The 14,118-nt window shown below is 40.0% G+C and overlaps 2 protein-coding genes across 4 annotated transcripts; one reads left to right on the top strand and one right to left on the bottom strand.

Annotated features, from left to right (window-relative positions):
* The first annotated feature begins 2,262 nt into the window (after positions 1-2,262).
* LOC105049614 (uncharacterized protein At1g05835) lies at positions 2,263-2,826 on the top strand. Its single transcript, XM_010929330.3, has 2 exons — positions 2,263-2,402; positions 2,519-2,826. Exons 1-2 carry the CDS (start codon positions 2,339-2,341, stop codon positions 2,824-2,826), a joined length of 372 nt encoding a protein of 123 aa, XP_010927632.1. The 5' UTR covers positions 2,263-2,338.
* Positions 2,827-3,541: 715 nt separating this feature from the next.
* LOC105049612 (thioredoxin F, chloroplastic) lies at positions 3,542-10,344 on the bottom strand. Of its 3 annotated transcripts, none has more exons than XM_073261518.1 (4): positions 9,990-10,344; positions 4,355-4,454; positions 4,105-4,276; positions 3,542-3,911 (listed from the first exon to the last, which is right to left on the bottom strand). In XM_073261518.1, the coding sequence occupies exons 1-3, from the start codon at positions 10,307-10,309 to the stop codon at positions 4,142-4,144; spliced, it is 555 nt and encodes a 184-aa protein (XP_073117619.1). In that variant the 5' UTR covers positions 10,310-10,344; the 3' UTR covers positions 3,542-3,911; positions 4,105-4,141. The 3 variants fall into 3 exon arrangements, with proteins under 3 accessions (XP_073117619.1, XP_073117620.1, XP_010927631.1); XM_073261519.1 differs by having other exon boundaries at positions 3,542-3,906; XM_010929329.4 differs by lacking the exon at positions 3,542-3,911 and having other exon boundaries at positions 3,972-4,276.
* Between the last annotated feature and the right edge of the window lie 3,774 nt (positions 10,345-14,118).

Here is a 14,118-nt window from a genome sequence, read left to right as displayed (position 1 = left end):
CATATACCAGCAACCTTGCATGGGTGATCATCTTCTAATGTCACACTCTCCTTCTTGATTTTGGTGTATGTAGCAAATCAAGATCGATTTGAAATATAGTGATAAGAACAGGCTGAATCCAGTATCCAAACTTTTGTGTTGCTCTTGTGACCATCCAAAGTTACCAAGAGGTCATCCTCCACCTTGAGATCAGCCATGACACTCAGCAAATCAAACCACTCCTTTCTCCTTGCTTCTTCTTCCAAAGCAAACAATCTCGCTTGAAGTGCCCTGCTTCATTGCATTTGAAGCATTTAACCTTCTTCTTGCCTTTCCGGGACCTAGACCGTCCCCTTTGCTTGCTTCTATCATTCTTTCTTCCAGACCTCTTCCCTATGGCCAAGCTCTCCTGGAGAGCTCCTTCTTTGGTTAACTTCTCTCTCTGCTCATTGGATTTAAGCACCGAGACAATGTCTTCATAATATAATGTCTCTTTTCCATACAGTAGCATCATCACCGATGCATCATAAGAAGAGGATAGCGAGCATAGTAAGAGTAAACTCTTATCCTCTCCATCCATCTTCACCCCAAGATTCATTAGATCATTACTAATCTAGTCGAACTTCCGGATATATACTACGATATCTCTACCTTCCTACATTCGAAGGCTGTACAATCATTTTTCAGCACTAACTTGTTGTACATGTTCTTTTCCATGTACATGGTGTGTAACTTCGACCATAACCTCTTGGGAGTTCTCTCTTCTAACACCGAATACAACGTCGAGTTCGCCAAACAATCTCTAATGATTGCACATGCTCTCTTTTCAAGAGACATCTACTGCCTATCTGTCATGCCTTCTAGCCTATCCTCCAACACTAGATCCAACTCGTGTTGGACCAAAAGATCTTCCACCCTAACCTTCCATATGGAGAAGCTTCTCTTCCCATCAAACTTCTCAAAATCGACCTTGATGCTGCTTGCCATAGCTGGATTTAACCACAAATGCAATAATCCACAAGGAAGATCTAAGAGAATACCTTGGAAGTGATGTGCTGCAGATTTTTTACTTGAAGACCTTTCTTGCTTCTGATTTCTCTCTCTCTTCCACGCGATCTAAGGCTCTAATACCAGATGTTAGAGCACCTTTTTAGGAGCATGGAGATCTAGAACCAACAGCAAAAAAACCAAGAAAAGAGACAGCAAGAGAGGGGAGACAAATAAGATAGGTGGTTAGAGTTTTTTGGAGGTGCTCCAAGCTTGAAACCCTAGGGCATCTAGGGTTTCTCCTTTATGGGTGGCGGTTAGGGTTTCTCCAAGAGAGGTGGGTGTCCACAAGAGAGAGAGAGATTAGGGAGAAAAATAATTCTATTCACATGTTATCGGATTACATCACATATATTTTTGTGTACAAATTGGTCTAACCCAAGATCAAATCCAAACAACTCTCATGACTAACCAACATGTGATTGCACTCATCAAAATCCATGTACACTCATGTCTTGCATGCTGTCACCCTCTTTGGGCTCATACCTAGCCCAAAAGTAGATTAGCCCCTCAAAGCCTATGTTTCTTGGGCCTCAAGATCGAGAAGGCAACTTGCCTCCTCCCTAGGATCCAAACCGGTCCTAGAACCCCCATGAATGCTTCATGGGCTTCAAACTTTGGTCTTTCCCTTAACCATCAGAAACTTGGGAGCACCATATCTGAGCCTACACTACCATCCATCCTTGTGGCTAATGCTCGGGCCTTGTTGCATTCCTGTTCTCCGTAACTCTGTCCCTCACTTTTATAGCTTGTTTCCTTTACTGTTATACCTGATGTTTTGTTCTTTATTTCAATCTATTCACCCAAAAAAGAGAGAGAGAGAGAGAATCTTAGGTTGTGTCCCACTGCTCAAAGATCTGATCGATGGTTTAGAAGAAGAACAGGTAGAAGTTGGAGTGGAAATACTTGATTGGCAAAGTAATAATTCTACTTCATTAGATAGAAAAGATGTGGCAGCGAACAAGCCATATCATGTGTCCAAAGGAAAGAAAGCAAGAGAATCCCTGTAAAGGTGCATCCACTCATATGGTACAGCAACGCTATTATATTTATCTCTGCTAAAGCAATGCGGTAGTCTCTCAGACTGCAGGGGTATCTTTGCAGGCTCTGGAAAGAGCCTTCCCTCCATGTGAATCAGGATGTTTGGTAGGGAAAAAACCCTTCCCCTCCACATCTTCTCAAGAGTCCTTTAACTTTCTTCACATGTGACTCTCTTTCCCTCTGTCATCCTATATAATGAGGTGCACTGCATGAGGTGCTGGGAAGCCATCGTCTCTCCAAACTCCAACTGCCAGTGTTCACAGAAAAGAAAATGCTCTCCAAGCTCCTCTCTTGGGTTCCCATCCTTGTAGCTCTCTTCCTGATACTCCACCATGGTCTGAAAAGCTAAATTCTACCTCAGAACTCCAGAATCCTAGCCCAGCTCTTCTGAAAACAAGTTTTAGCAATGCTGTTAGCTCATGTACTCTAGTCCACTGGTTTTTTTTCGCAGGGTGGGCGGCGCGCTGCGAAAAGAACATCCCAATAGTGCAGCAGATCCAGGTGGGCTTCGGCAAGCCTCCAAAGTTCATGGTGGTGGTCCAGAACAGCTGCCCGATGTGTCCTGCCATTGATGTGCACTTAAAATGTGCAGAATTCCCTCAGTCTCTTGTAGATCCAAGAGTGTTCAGCGTGGTCGGTTATGATGACTGCGTCGTCGATGGAGGCTTGCCTCTGGCTCCACTGCAGAAGATCTCCTTCAACTACACCCATGACAGGTTTAGCATGTCCCTGAAGTCCTGGTCCTTCCAGTGCGAGTGACAATGCCCAGTGCTTACATGCTTTTCTTACTCCGATCCATCATTGGTTTCAAATACACAACTCTGAAAAGTGTCTTCAGACAGCAGTTGTCTTGTTCTTTAAACTCTGCTACTTTCTCCAGAACATAGAATATGGTCCTCAAACATGTCAAAGTTGTCCAAAGGTAGTGTGTATTTGAATGATAATGTCTACATATTGATGGAGAAATTGCATTCTAAAAGCTATATTGGCAAAACAGAACAGAAGATACAAGGATCTGGATATCAAAAAACTACATGAACAAGGAAGGCTATGTAGTTTCAGAATTTATATAAGATCCAAGGTGTCAAGAAACCGTTAAGGTAGTCATATTGCTGATATGTTAAAAATCCTCTTTTTCCAGTACAAATTTGGGATCTGGCAATATTATAAATATTCTCTTCCCCATTTCCTTGAATATTGAGGCCTTCAACTGCATAACCCTAAAAATATGATATACACACTATAATCAGATATTGGAAAATGCAACAACCAACTGATATAGACAGCAAGAAGGTTGTTGAGTAATCATAACCATAATTCATAGCAAAGATCTTTTTGAAGTTTTTATTCTGAATACCATGTAATAGTAGTATGCCGCAAAGAGTTACAGCTTCTGAGCTGATACCGGGGTTAAGGTTCAGGCTATGCTACCAGATTCAGCAATTTGAAGAAATAATAACAATGCACCCGTAACTGGATTGGTAACAACCTAACACACACCAGTCCACATGATTAAATTAATCACTTGTCAGGTATCAAGTTAGGCATTTACATGGAGGCTTTGGCACCCAAACCTGCCAACGCTCCTGATTGTGGTTTGGTACGTACATGTAATGATCATTTATTTGAAAACAAGCACATAAAAGAGGCATTGTTGATTTAATGTATGAAACAAGACCACCTTCTCAATACTGCCTTCTGCTTTCCATTCTTATGATTCATGGTAACAGTCTGAATTTCCGGGGAAAATGACGTTGTAAACTGCAAGGCTGTAAGAGCATGTGAGGAACCTTTCCATTTGTAACAACTCAAATGACAATCTGTTTCACCTATGATGCCCTGCACTGGTGAGAAATGCTCATGCATCATTCTCTTAATCTGAACATAAATGTAAATGGACACCCTTTACTTTAATCAATATCTTTATTTTTGGAGTATCATTTTCAATTCTTTACAGCCAAGGAACACCCAGTCCAGATGATCCAAGCAATTTTATAAAATTAACTTTATAAAGGTTCTTCCGTTGCGTAATCATACTTGATTATCTGGAGGGGCCAATTGCAATAAGGAAATGTCAACTTGACTTTACTGTCTCAATTGCAGCAACTAGATCATCGAATTTGGCCCCTCTTACTTCTTTTACAACCTTGCTATCCTTGAGAATCTTAAAGGTTGGGACGACCTTTAAACCCAACTCTTTTGCAAGGGCCTGCAAGCAACATAACAAGGATCAAAATGGGGAAGTAAGATGGCAGACAAAAAACATTGAAGAGGATTATTGGAATACCCTGTTTTCTTGATTGCAGTCAAGCTTGAGAAATACAACATCACAGTGCTTCTCAGACAATTCTTGAAACTTAGGAGCCATCAACTTACAGGGACCACACCTTCAACAGAGAGTTTTTACAACGGTGAAACTTAGGAGTCTATAAAACTGTCACCAACTCAAGACTATAAAAATGTCTACAATTCTGCTGAATGCCAGGATGAAATTGAACAGACTATTAATAGGCAAACTAAACCAAAAATCAAGACTTGCACACAAAAATGGAAAGCAACTACAAAGTGACAGTCAAGAATCGATTACTGTCACATTAACATTTCCAAATATATCAATGCACTCTATGATTGGACATTGAAGATCTGTTGCAGCAGACCTGGATGTAGTCAAGTAAGTACACACTTAGATTTGTGATGTCGTATCACCTGATTGATTTAAATTAAAATGAGATGAAGCTAAAAGTTCACTGTGTTGTTTAAAGTAAGTGCCCTTATAGGCAAATGCAAGTGATTGGTTGTTGTCATAGACTCATATATGTGATTGGAAGATGTGGGTATGAGTATGCAAGAAGAAATTTTTAAAAATTAAAAGGATCCAACATATAGAGGCACACTGGTCCCTGAACCTCACACCCAAGTCTATGTAACATAGGCTTGTCATCAAGGAAAGCAAATCATTTGCTACTGTTTCCTTCATAATTTTACTACCGATCCATCTCAACATTATCATCTTTGCTATCTTCATTGTTTGCGCACCTGAACTCCTTAAGTATTGAAAGATTTTGAACCTTGTCATATTATAGGCCTCATCAATATCTTATAAATTCCCCAAGTTCTCAAAGGCAAGTGCAGAACACAAGCCTCATGAAAGTTGAAATCACTATCTACTTGGCCTGTGGGAGAGCTCACCTACATCAATGTAGTTAAGAGATACTTGTACAGCTCACCTATATCAGTGTACCTATGAGATCACAACCTATGGGAGTCAGGGTATCCCTAGAACACTCATAAAAACCAAGATATGGGCATATGACCATTGAAGCACAAAAATGAATGATCCAAACCTCGTAGCCTCATATCATGCACTTGATTAGATAAATCCTGCACTTGATGGTTCCAAGTTCAAAACAAAAGTCACTTAGAAACTATGTGGATGGGAGCTTGTTGATGTTGGATGCAGGTTCAAGTCCGGAAAGTACCTACTTCGAAAACAGGGTATATTATGCCATCCTATTATTTTCTTTGACCAAATCCTAAAGCAAGAGGGGGATCATTAAAACTTGTTTTAAGACTTTCCTTATCATTAAAACAAGTAGTTGTTTTAAATTTCTTTTATTTTTATTCTTTATTTTTATCATGTTTACTTATTTTAACTGTCTTTTATGCTGCTGAGAGATTTTATATCATGAGCCTAATGTGCTCTTATCAACCTCCTGATGCGATGTGCAAAGTGTGTTTTGGAACGTTATCATTGGGGCCTATAGTTATTTCAACTCTGTCCTTCAGGACTATCAAAGAAAGAGGCTTCCCAACTGAATGACTTTCTATTTGTTATATGTTATAACAACCTGTTTGTTTGGGTGATTGCTACACACACCATTTGGGTCGACTTCTTCACCAGAGTACATTGTTTGAGAGGAATATATCATTGTATCTTGGGGTAATTGCTACTAGATGGTGCATCTCGAGAGAACATAATGATCTCAAAGGGAAGTATTTCTAGATGTGTGCCAAATCATCCCAACATTTTCCTTCATTACTTTCATCAAAGATTTAAGCCATGCTCACATGGCCATGATGCCAAGTTCAACTCACTCATTTAGGGTTCCTCCAATATACAGGAATGGATGACTGATGCAGGTAACTTGTGGCATTTTCTAGATGACACTATGTTAGAATTTGACTTCTTAAGATTCGGTCCACACTGAGTCCACAGCGAGGTCTAGGACGACGAACGGAGTCTAACGAGCCCAAGATCAACTCAAATAGAGTCCGATGGAGAAGATACACTCGAAAGAAACTTAGAGCAGATGACACGGTCCACGAGGTGATGGAGGCTGGTGGCGGCGCAGCCAGGCCCGGCGGACGTGCGAGCGCGCGCGCAGGAGTGCGCGGCCCAGTGCGGGCATGCTCGCGGGGCGTGGCTCGCAGCTCTTCACGTGGTCCATTGTGAACTGCCAGTCCACGCGAGGAGGCGTGGACCACTACCTGGTTTTCCCGCGCGTTTCGCATGGTCTACGGTGGACCTGAGCATTTTCAGAGGTGATTCTCGCGGTCCACAATGGGTTCTCATGGATCGGTACACGATCGGATGGCTACGGATGATTGCGGTCATGATTGGATGGCTATGAGCCATCCCAGGAAGATCAGAGGTGTGATCTGACGTGATGGGACACGATCCAACGGCTAGCCTTCGATCTGAGGTGCGATCGAATGACATGGAGGTCCTTGCAGTGCTGATTGGATAGTCGAGAAGCTGTTGGAGTCTTGATCGAGATGCAACTCCGATGCTGATTGAGGTTCAGGGGTTCAGGAGGTATTCCTAGAGAGAGATCTTTTGTGAGGGAGAGCTTCTTGTGTGAGAGAGATTGGATGTACAAAAGTTGAGGGTGTGATCTCCTCTTGTAATTTTCTCTTTTTTATGGTGAAGCTTACATGCCCCGTGAAGACGAGCCTTTTGGCTGATCCACGTCTTTGATTGTTTTTGTTTTATTTCTTCTTTCTTCCTGCTGCACCGAGCAGTATCAAAAAAGTCCAGTGGTGGTGGTGTCCTGACCAAACATCCCCAATAAGTGGTCTCAGAGCAAAACGGTACTAAGGCGCAGGTTGCGACAGTGGTGAGCAAGATTGAAGATGAAAAAAACAGGCTCAATCAAGGTGAAGATCAACAAGTTTGGTGGAAAGAACAATTTTTTCTTGTGATAAGCGAAGGTGAAGGACGTGCTGATCCAGCAAGAATTGATCGATGCTCTCTTGTATAAGGAGAAGCCGACTACCATGATGGTGCAAGATTGGAGGCGGCTCCAGATGCAGACGGTGAGTACAATCCGCTTGTACCTAGCGGATGAGGTGGTAATCCATGTGCTTGGTGAGTCTTCTCCGATGGTGCAGTGGTCGAAGCTCGAAGAATTGTACATGACAAAATCTCTCACCAACACTCTTACTCTGGAGGCAGTTCTACCAGTTGTAGATGACTGAGGAACAGAACGTGTAGGAGCATCTCAGCCACTTCCAGAAGATCCTCACCAACCTCAGTATTGACGAGAAAATTGAGAAGGAGACCAAGACGCTGATCTTTCTAGTGTCGCTTCCTCCTTCGTATGAGTTTTTGGTGACTGCTCTTTTAGTGGAGAAGAGCACCATCAAGATGGATGAGATTATCGTAGTGATTCTTCAGAACGAGGTTCTCAGGAGAGAGAATCTAGTTTCGAGCTCAAATGGTAGCTCAACTTTGACGGTTTCTGAAAAGCAGGAGGCGACAGACGGAGCGACAGGAGATCGCGATGAGACGGTCCAAATCCAGGATGAGAGATTTGAGCAAGATCAAATGTTACCGATGTGACGAGTTGGGACATCTAGCCAGAGATTGCTCTTAGCTCAAAGATCGGACTAAGGCTACTGCAGCGACGGCCAGTAGCAAGTCAGAGAATGATGTTCTGGAGATATCTGATAAGATATCTATTTTTTTCCAACAGTGGATTTTAGATTCTGCATGCACCTATCATGTATGTTGCAAAGAGAAGCAGCTTGACTCTCTGGAGAGCAATGAGGATACTGTTTATCTGTTGGATGGATCGAGCTGTGCGATCAGAGGCATCGAGATGGTTAGCTGGAGGATACATGATGGTATAATAAGAAGATTGGGAGAGATTCGATATATATCCGATTTCAGACAGAATCTTATCTCATTGAGCAGACTGGATTCAAGAGACTACAGGACGATAGCTGGTGGAGGAATTCTGAAGGTGTTGCGCGACGATAGGATTTTCTGGAGGAAAAAAAAATATTACTACATGACAGAGCCGAGTGCGAAGTGGAGCTTTAGAAGCCAGGATGAGCTCAGAGCGAGGTGAAGCTTCAGAAAGAGGTAGATCAGATATGAGATGTGAGACTCGAGAGGATGAGAGGCGATATCACAGGGTGAGATTCTTATTACCGTAGGAGGATATCCCAAGCAGATCTCAGATCAAGAGGAGCACAGCATACGATGGAGATGGGATCGAGCGATTCTGGCTCGACTTCTATGTTTGTCCATTCATGATCAACGGGTGATTGCCGCAGGGCATGAGGGTGAGAAGATTCAGAAACTCTCAAAATTAGAGAAGACCGAATATTGAGTCGAGATAGAGATTGTTAAGATTTGACGTCTCGAGATTCGATCTGCACTAAGTCCACAATGAGATCCAAAATGACGAACAAAGTCCAACAAATCCAAGATCAGCTCAAACGAAGTCCAGATGGAGAAGATACGCTCGAGAAAAGTCTGGAGTAGGTGGCATGACCCATGAGATGGCAAAGGCTAGCGGCGGGTCGATGGAGGCCGACGGATGTGCGAGCGTGCGCAGGAAAGCACGGCCCAGCATGCCGGCGGGCCCAGTGTGGGCGCGCGTGGGGCACAGCCCATAGCTCTTCACACGGTCCATCGTGGATCGCCAGTCTATGCGAGGAGGCATTGACCGCTACCTGGTTTCTCCGTGCGTTTCGCGCAGTCTACGATGGACTGGAGCATTTTCGGAGGCAATTCTCGCGGTCCACGATGGATTCTCATAAATCGGTGCACGATCGGATGGCTACGAATGATTGCGGTCATGATTGGATGGCTGTGAGCCATCTCAGGGAGATTGAGACGTGATCTGACGTGATGGGATACGATCCAACGATCAGTCTTCAATCTGAGGCGCGATCGAACGATGAGGAGGTTCTTGCGGTGCTGATCAGACGGCCAAAAAGTTGTTGGAGTCCTGATTAAGATGCAACTCTGATGCTGATTGGGTTTGAGGGTTTTAAAGGCTCCTGTGGACGGGACAAACAGAGTGGTGCTGTGGTGTGGTGTATTTGGCCGAGGATCCAGAGCAGTAGCAGACTGAAAGGAGCCGTCAGAGAGTAGAGGCATGGGTGCTTCAGGCAGACTGTCGGCAGCAGACAGTGGTTACTTCAGAGATTCAGGAGGTCTTTCTAAAGAGAGAGCTTCTGTGAGGGAGAGCTTTTTGTGAGAAAAAGATTGGATGTATGAGAGTTGAGGATGTGATTTTCTCTCGTAATTTTTTTTTTTTATAGTGAAGCTTGCATGTCCTGTGGAGGCGAATCTTTTGATTGATCCATGTATTTTATTATTTTAATTTTATTTCTTCTTTCTTTCTACTGCACCGAGCAGTATCGAAGACATCCTGTGATGGTGGTATCCTGGCCAGACATCCCCAATACATCATTCTTTTATATACTCATGTAACCAAATCTTTAATCTTGTACACATGCAAATCACTAGTTCATCTCTTCTAAATATCTTGGAAAATGTAAAACACCTCATTTGCCTACCAGAATTCTAACTACTAAGCTAAAAATGAAAGCAAAACCGTAGTTTCCACCAAAAAAGAAAGTCGAAACCAGAAACAACAAAGGGGAAGAAAAGCGAGGGATCCTACCATTGCGTGTACATGTCAAGAACGACGATCTTGGAGCCGGCGGCCTTCACGAGCAGCCAGAAGGTGTCCTTGTTCACCTCCGTCACCTGTCCGACGGCCGGAGCCGCCATCTCCAGGCTCGACGAGCTGGTCACCACCGCCCTGCCCGCTCGACGGGTGGCGTCCTTGGACAACCACATGGGGGCGGGCATCCTCGTAGCCCTCCGATTGGCCCCATAGAAGGCCGGATTCAGACCAAGAGACGAAGGCGATGGAGGAGGAGAAGAAGGAGAAGGAGAGGATTGAAGAGGAGATGAAGAGAAAGAGATCCGGAGAGCCATGAGAGCAGCAAAGAGAACTTAGGGGTCAAACACTAGTAGAGGAGACGAGTGGAATAATATCGTTCTCGGAGCAGATATGAAATGACGGAATGACCCTCATGACACGGTGGGAAATAAGGGTGTCTTGGTAATTTTACGTTGGCTTGTCTGTTTCTCGGCGGTGCGTGGGTTGCGTCCACAGGAAGGCTTGCGGCTTTGGAGTTCGCAAATCGCAATATCAGAGGACGATTTTTTTTGGGTTTTTTGTCGCCGAAGGCCGTTCCAAGGGCTGGACCAGCAGATGGCTCCCGCCGCGGTGAGAACAGTAAATAAGACAAAAAGATGCATGAAATATATAAAGATGTGACGGATTGGGTGGCGATTGTGGCCACGAAAGGACTTTGTCCAATCTACTCAAACCCCAAAATGAGCAACCATGCTAGATCAGGGGTGCGTTTGATTATTTTTTTTTAATTTTTAATTTTTAAAAAATATTTTTATTTTTTTTATTTTTTATTATTGAATAAAAATAAAAAAATAAAAAATATATTTAATAAATATGTTATTATAAAGTAAAAAGTAATATTTTAGGGTTCAAAAAGAAAGGAAAAAGGGGGTGGGGAGGTGAAGAGCTCAACGAGGAAGAAGGATTCGGACTCTTTATTTTTTGATTTGGTATTTTAAATATTTGAAAGTAAAAAAAATAAAAAAAATAAATTTTAAAAAATAAAAAAAAATTGTTTTACATATAAATAATTACTTTAATTATTTTAATTTTAATTTTTTATTTTTCATGATATTATCAAATATTATTTTTTGATTTTTATTTTTTAAAAATAAAAAAATAAAAAAATATTTTTTAATGACTAACTAAACGTGTGCTAAATATCTGAAGTAAGTTCTATAAGGATACTAATATATCTTTTCATGGATCCCAATTTAATATAATTTTAATTTAAATTATTTTTTATAATTATAATTGTTTTAAAATATTTATATGATGAATTATTTGTTCGATCTGATTCAATGTATTTTATTTAATCAATTCAATCCAATCCACATCATCTATTATATCTGTCTCAATTTAAAATAGGTACGGATATGAATATAAAATTTTTAAATATGAGATGGATATATGTATTAATTGAATTTTTTTTTTTTTTGGGTAAGTGAAGAGGATTTCGATTGCTTAGAGTCAGAGAAAAAGGCAAAAGAGATTAAAAGGGTTTTTGATTTTGAGAAAAAATAAAAGAGATTAAAAAGATTTTGCTTTTGATTTTCTTGAATGATGAAGATATTTTAATCTTTGGAACTAGTAGTTAGAGATTCATTAATAAATCTTTTGCATCTATATATATACATATAGGAAGACAGTTGTGTCGACGGCGGGGAATGGTTGGTGGGAATGATGGCGTATTCGATCGGGACGGAGATGATTAATATGATAAAAAATATATGAAATATATAATGATGTGATCCGAAGAAATACAAAGCGTATGTTCTTTTTTTTTGAAACTTAGAAATAGTGGGGCATTCATGGGAGTGGATTTAATGTTTCGTAAGCGCACCATAAGTACTCGATAAAAAAAAATAATAATAAATTGATACTTATAGGAGTCAAAAGTCGTCCAAGCTGCACCATCCAAGGTTTTTTATTTTTTTAAAATAAAAGATGATTACGATAATGATAATGATAATGCTGGTAATGATTTTTTCGACCGACATTATTTTTTGTGGCTGCCGGTTGATTTGATTCTGAAGCAGGTGAAATAAAATCAAAGAATGCTTCTTTGAATGGTACCTCTTCTTGTTATTTTATGCGTGTGAAGAGGAAGTCAATTGCTTAGAGTTTAGTTTTTTTCAATCATCAAAAAAAGTAAAAAAAAATAAGAGAATATTTGGTCGAGAAAAATATGGGTTTGAAATCAGAATCGAAATGAGTGACTTCTATTCCAATCGTTTAGTTGGGAGGAGTCCCATTCCAATTCTGATTTCGATTTCGATTTCGATTCCGAGATGGAATGAGAATAGATCAATCTATATAAAACTCAATCCTTACTTTTCTCTATGGATTCAATTTTTCATTCTAATTTCGATTTCGATTTTAATTTTGATTCCGATTCCGATCATTAACTAAATACGTCGGAAGATTTGATCATTCTGATTCCAATTCTGATTCCAAGCTATTTTCATTTTTATTCTCATTTTGATTCCAATTACAAACCAAACGTTCTCCAAAGAACTTTAAATTTTTTTGACTAAACTAAATATTTTAATTTTTCGACCCAATGGTTAGAGATTATTTAATAAATCTCTGACCTATGTCTGGACGTTGCGTGTTTTACTTCCATGAGGAGACCGTTCATAACGAGAGTTTTTTATTCTTTTAAAATAAAAGATGACTATGATATTGATGCTGATAAATTAAAAAAAATTAAAAAATTAATTAGTCTTCTATTGGAGGTGGAGCTAGAGTGTTCATAGCAAAAAAAAAAAAAAAAAAGAGAGAGAGAATATTGGGATAAAAATTCTATAGCCGAGTCGATTATAGAAAGAATTATTGTCGATATATTTGAAAAATGTCCATCAAAAAATGGATGGCCACGTATACTTATGTATATACGTTAAAATATTAAAAAAAATAAATAAATAAAATTTAAAAGTATTTGAATAGTTTAAATAAATATTACATAATTATTTTTTTTTTATGGATATTTTAATATATACATGACAGTCCGACACAATTTTTTTTATGATTGATTTGATTATAATTTTTTTTTTAATATTATATTTGAATTAATAGCATATGGTAAATAGGGGAGAGACTACCGTCATTTTTTTTTCTTAGGTTGTGAGGCGGGGGGCTTCAAGGCAGTTAATGCATGAATTTGGTATCAAAAACTTTTCTATCATATATTATTATCAAAAATTAATTAATATATTTATAAATTGGTGGATAATTATGTTAAATTAGGAAAGCATTTAGTTCTCAAACACCATCATTGAATTGTACAACCACTAATGATATAAGATGTGGCACATTAAATTCACTCAACCAGAAAACATCATGGAATTTATGGACTCATTTATTACAATCCTGTGCAAAAGCAAGGAAGTAGAACACACGAGTTATTGATCAGGGTACAATTTCGTTTTAAATAATAGATGTCCTAATATTGCTGCTATATATCCTACATGTCCTATAGATGTTTTACATGATAGTAAACAAATAGTAGTCCTTCACTTGGTGGGTGTTGGGTATAAAATCTCCCCTTGATCGAAACTCGTAAAGGATCGATCTTTCCTGCACTCTTTCGACTCCCGATCTTATACGTGGCATTTCTCCGAATCTCCTCAATCATCCGAATTTCTCCAACAATGAACTTCTACATGTTGGGAATAGTGTCCCAAAGCCAATCGTCAGCCTGTTGACGGTTGTGCTCCTTTTGTATTAGTACATAAATTATAAATAAATAAAAATTATTTTGATATTTTATCATCACAAATGTTTCATCTTCTAATGAACTCCTGTGTTGTGGTGAAGTCCTTAGGACTATTTAGACTCAACAAAAGAGGATTTGTCGCTTAGTCCTTAAACATGTTCGCGACCAAATGATACGTTGTTACCAAGGACGACAACGTTTATCGAGCATAGGTCGTTGTGTGCCATATGGGTTGGTTGTCCTCATAACCAAAGAGTGTGGAGACACTGGTATGGCATACATGTGAGATGTAATGGTACATCTGCACTGAACGTGACCAACTCCGGAGCTATTTCTGCTGTCAAGATTTGCTCCGATGGGATATGGGTATAAATGTCCCTCCGACCT

Source organism: Elaeis guineensis, chromosome 8 (assembly GCF_000442705.2).
Source record: "Elaeis guineensis isolate ETL-2024a chromosome 8, EG11, whole genome shotgun sequence".
Lineage (NCBI taxonomy): Eukaryota > Viridiplantae > Streptophyta > Magnoliopsida > Arecales > Arecaceae > Elaeis > Elaeis guineensis.
The sequence above is the reverse complement of the archived record's forward strand: the minus strand, read 5'-3'. Positions and strand labels throughout refer to the sequence as shown.

Bases quoted from the DNA above. Each gene is read 5' to 3' on its own strand.
- LOC105049612 (XM_073261518.1), bottom strand. From the start codon at position 10,309: ATGGCTCTCCGGATCTCTTTCTCTTCATCTCCTCTTCAATCCTCTCCT. The intron at 4,455-9,989 runs GTAGGATCCCTC...TCTCTGTTGAAG, and splicing joins CTTGACATGTACACGCAATG to GTGTGGTCCCTGTAAGTTGA. The intron at 4,277-4,354 runs GTATTCCAATAA...TGTTGCTTGCAG, and splicing joins ACTGCAATCAAGAAAACAGG to GCCCTTGCAAAAGAGTTGGG.
- LOC105049614 (XM_010929330.3), top strand. From the start codon at position 2,339: ATGCTCTCCAAGCTCCTCTCTTGGGTTCCCATCCTTGTAGCTCTCTTC. The intron at 2,403-2,518 runs GTCTGAAAAGCT...TTTTTTTCGCAG, and splicing joins CTTCCTGATACTCCACCATG to GGTGGGCGGCGCGCTGCGAA.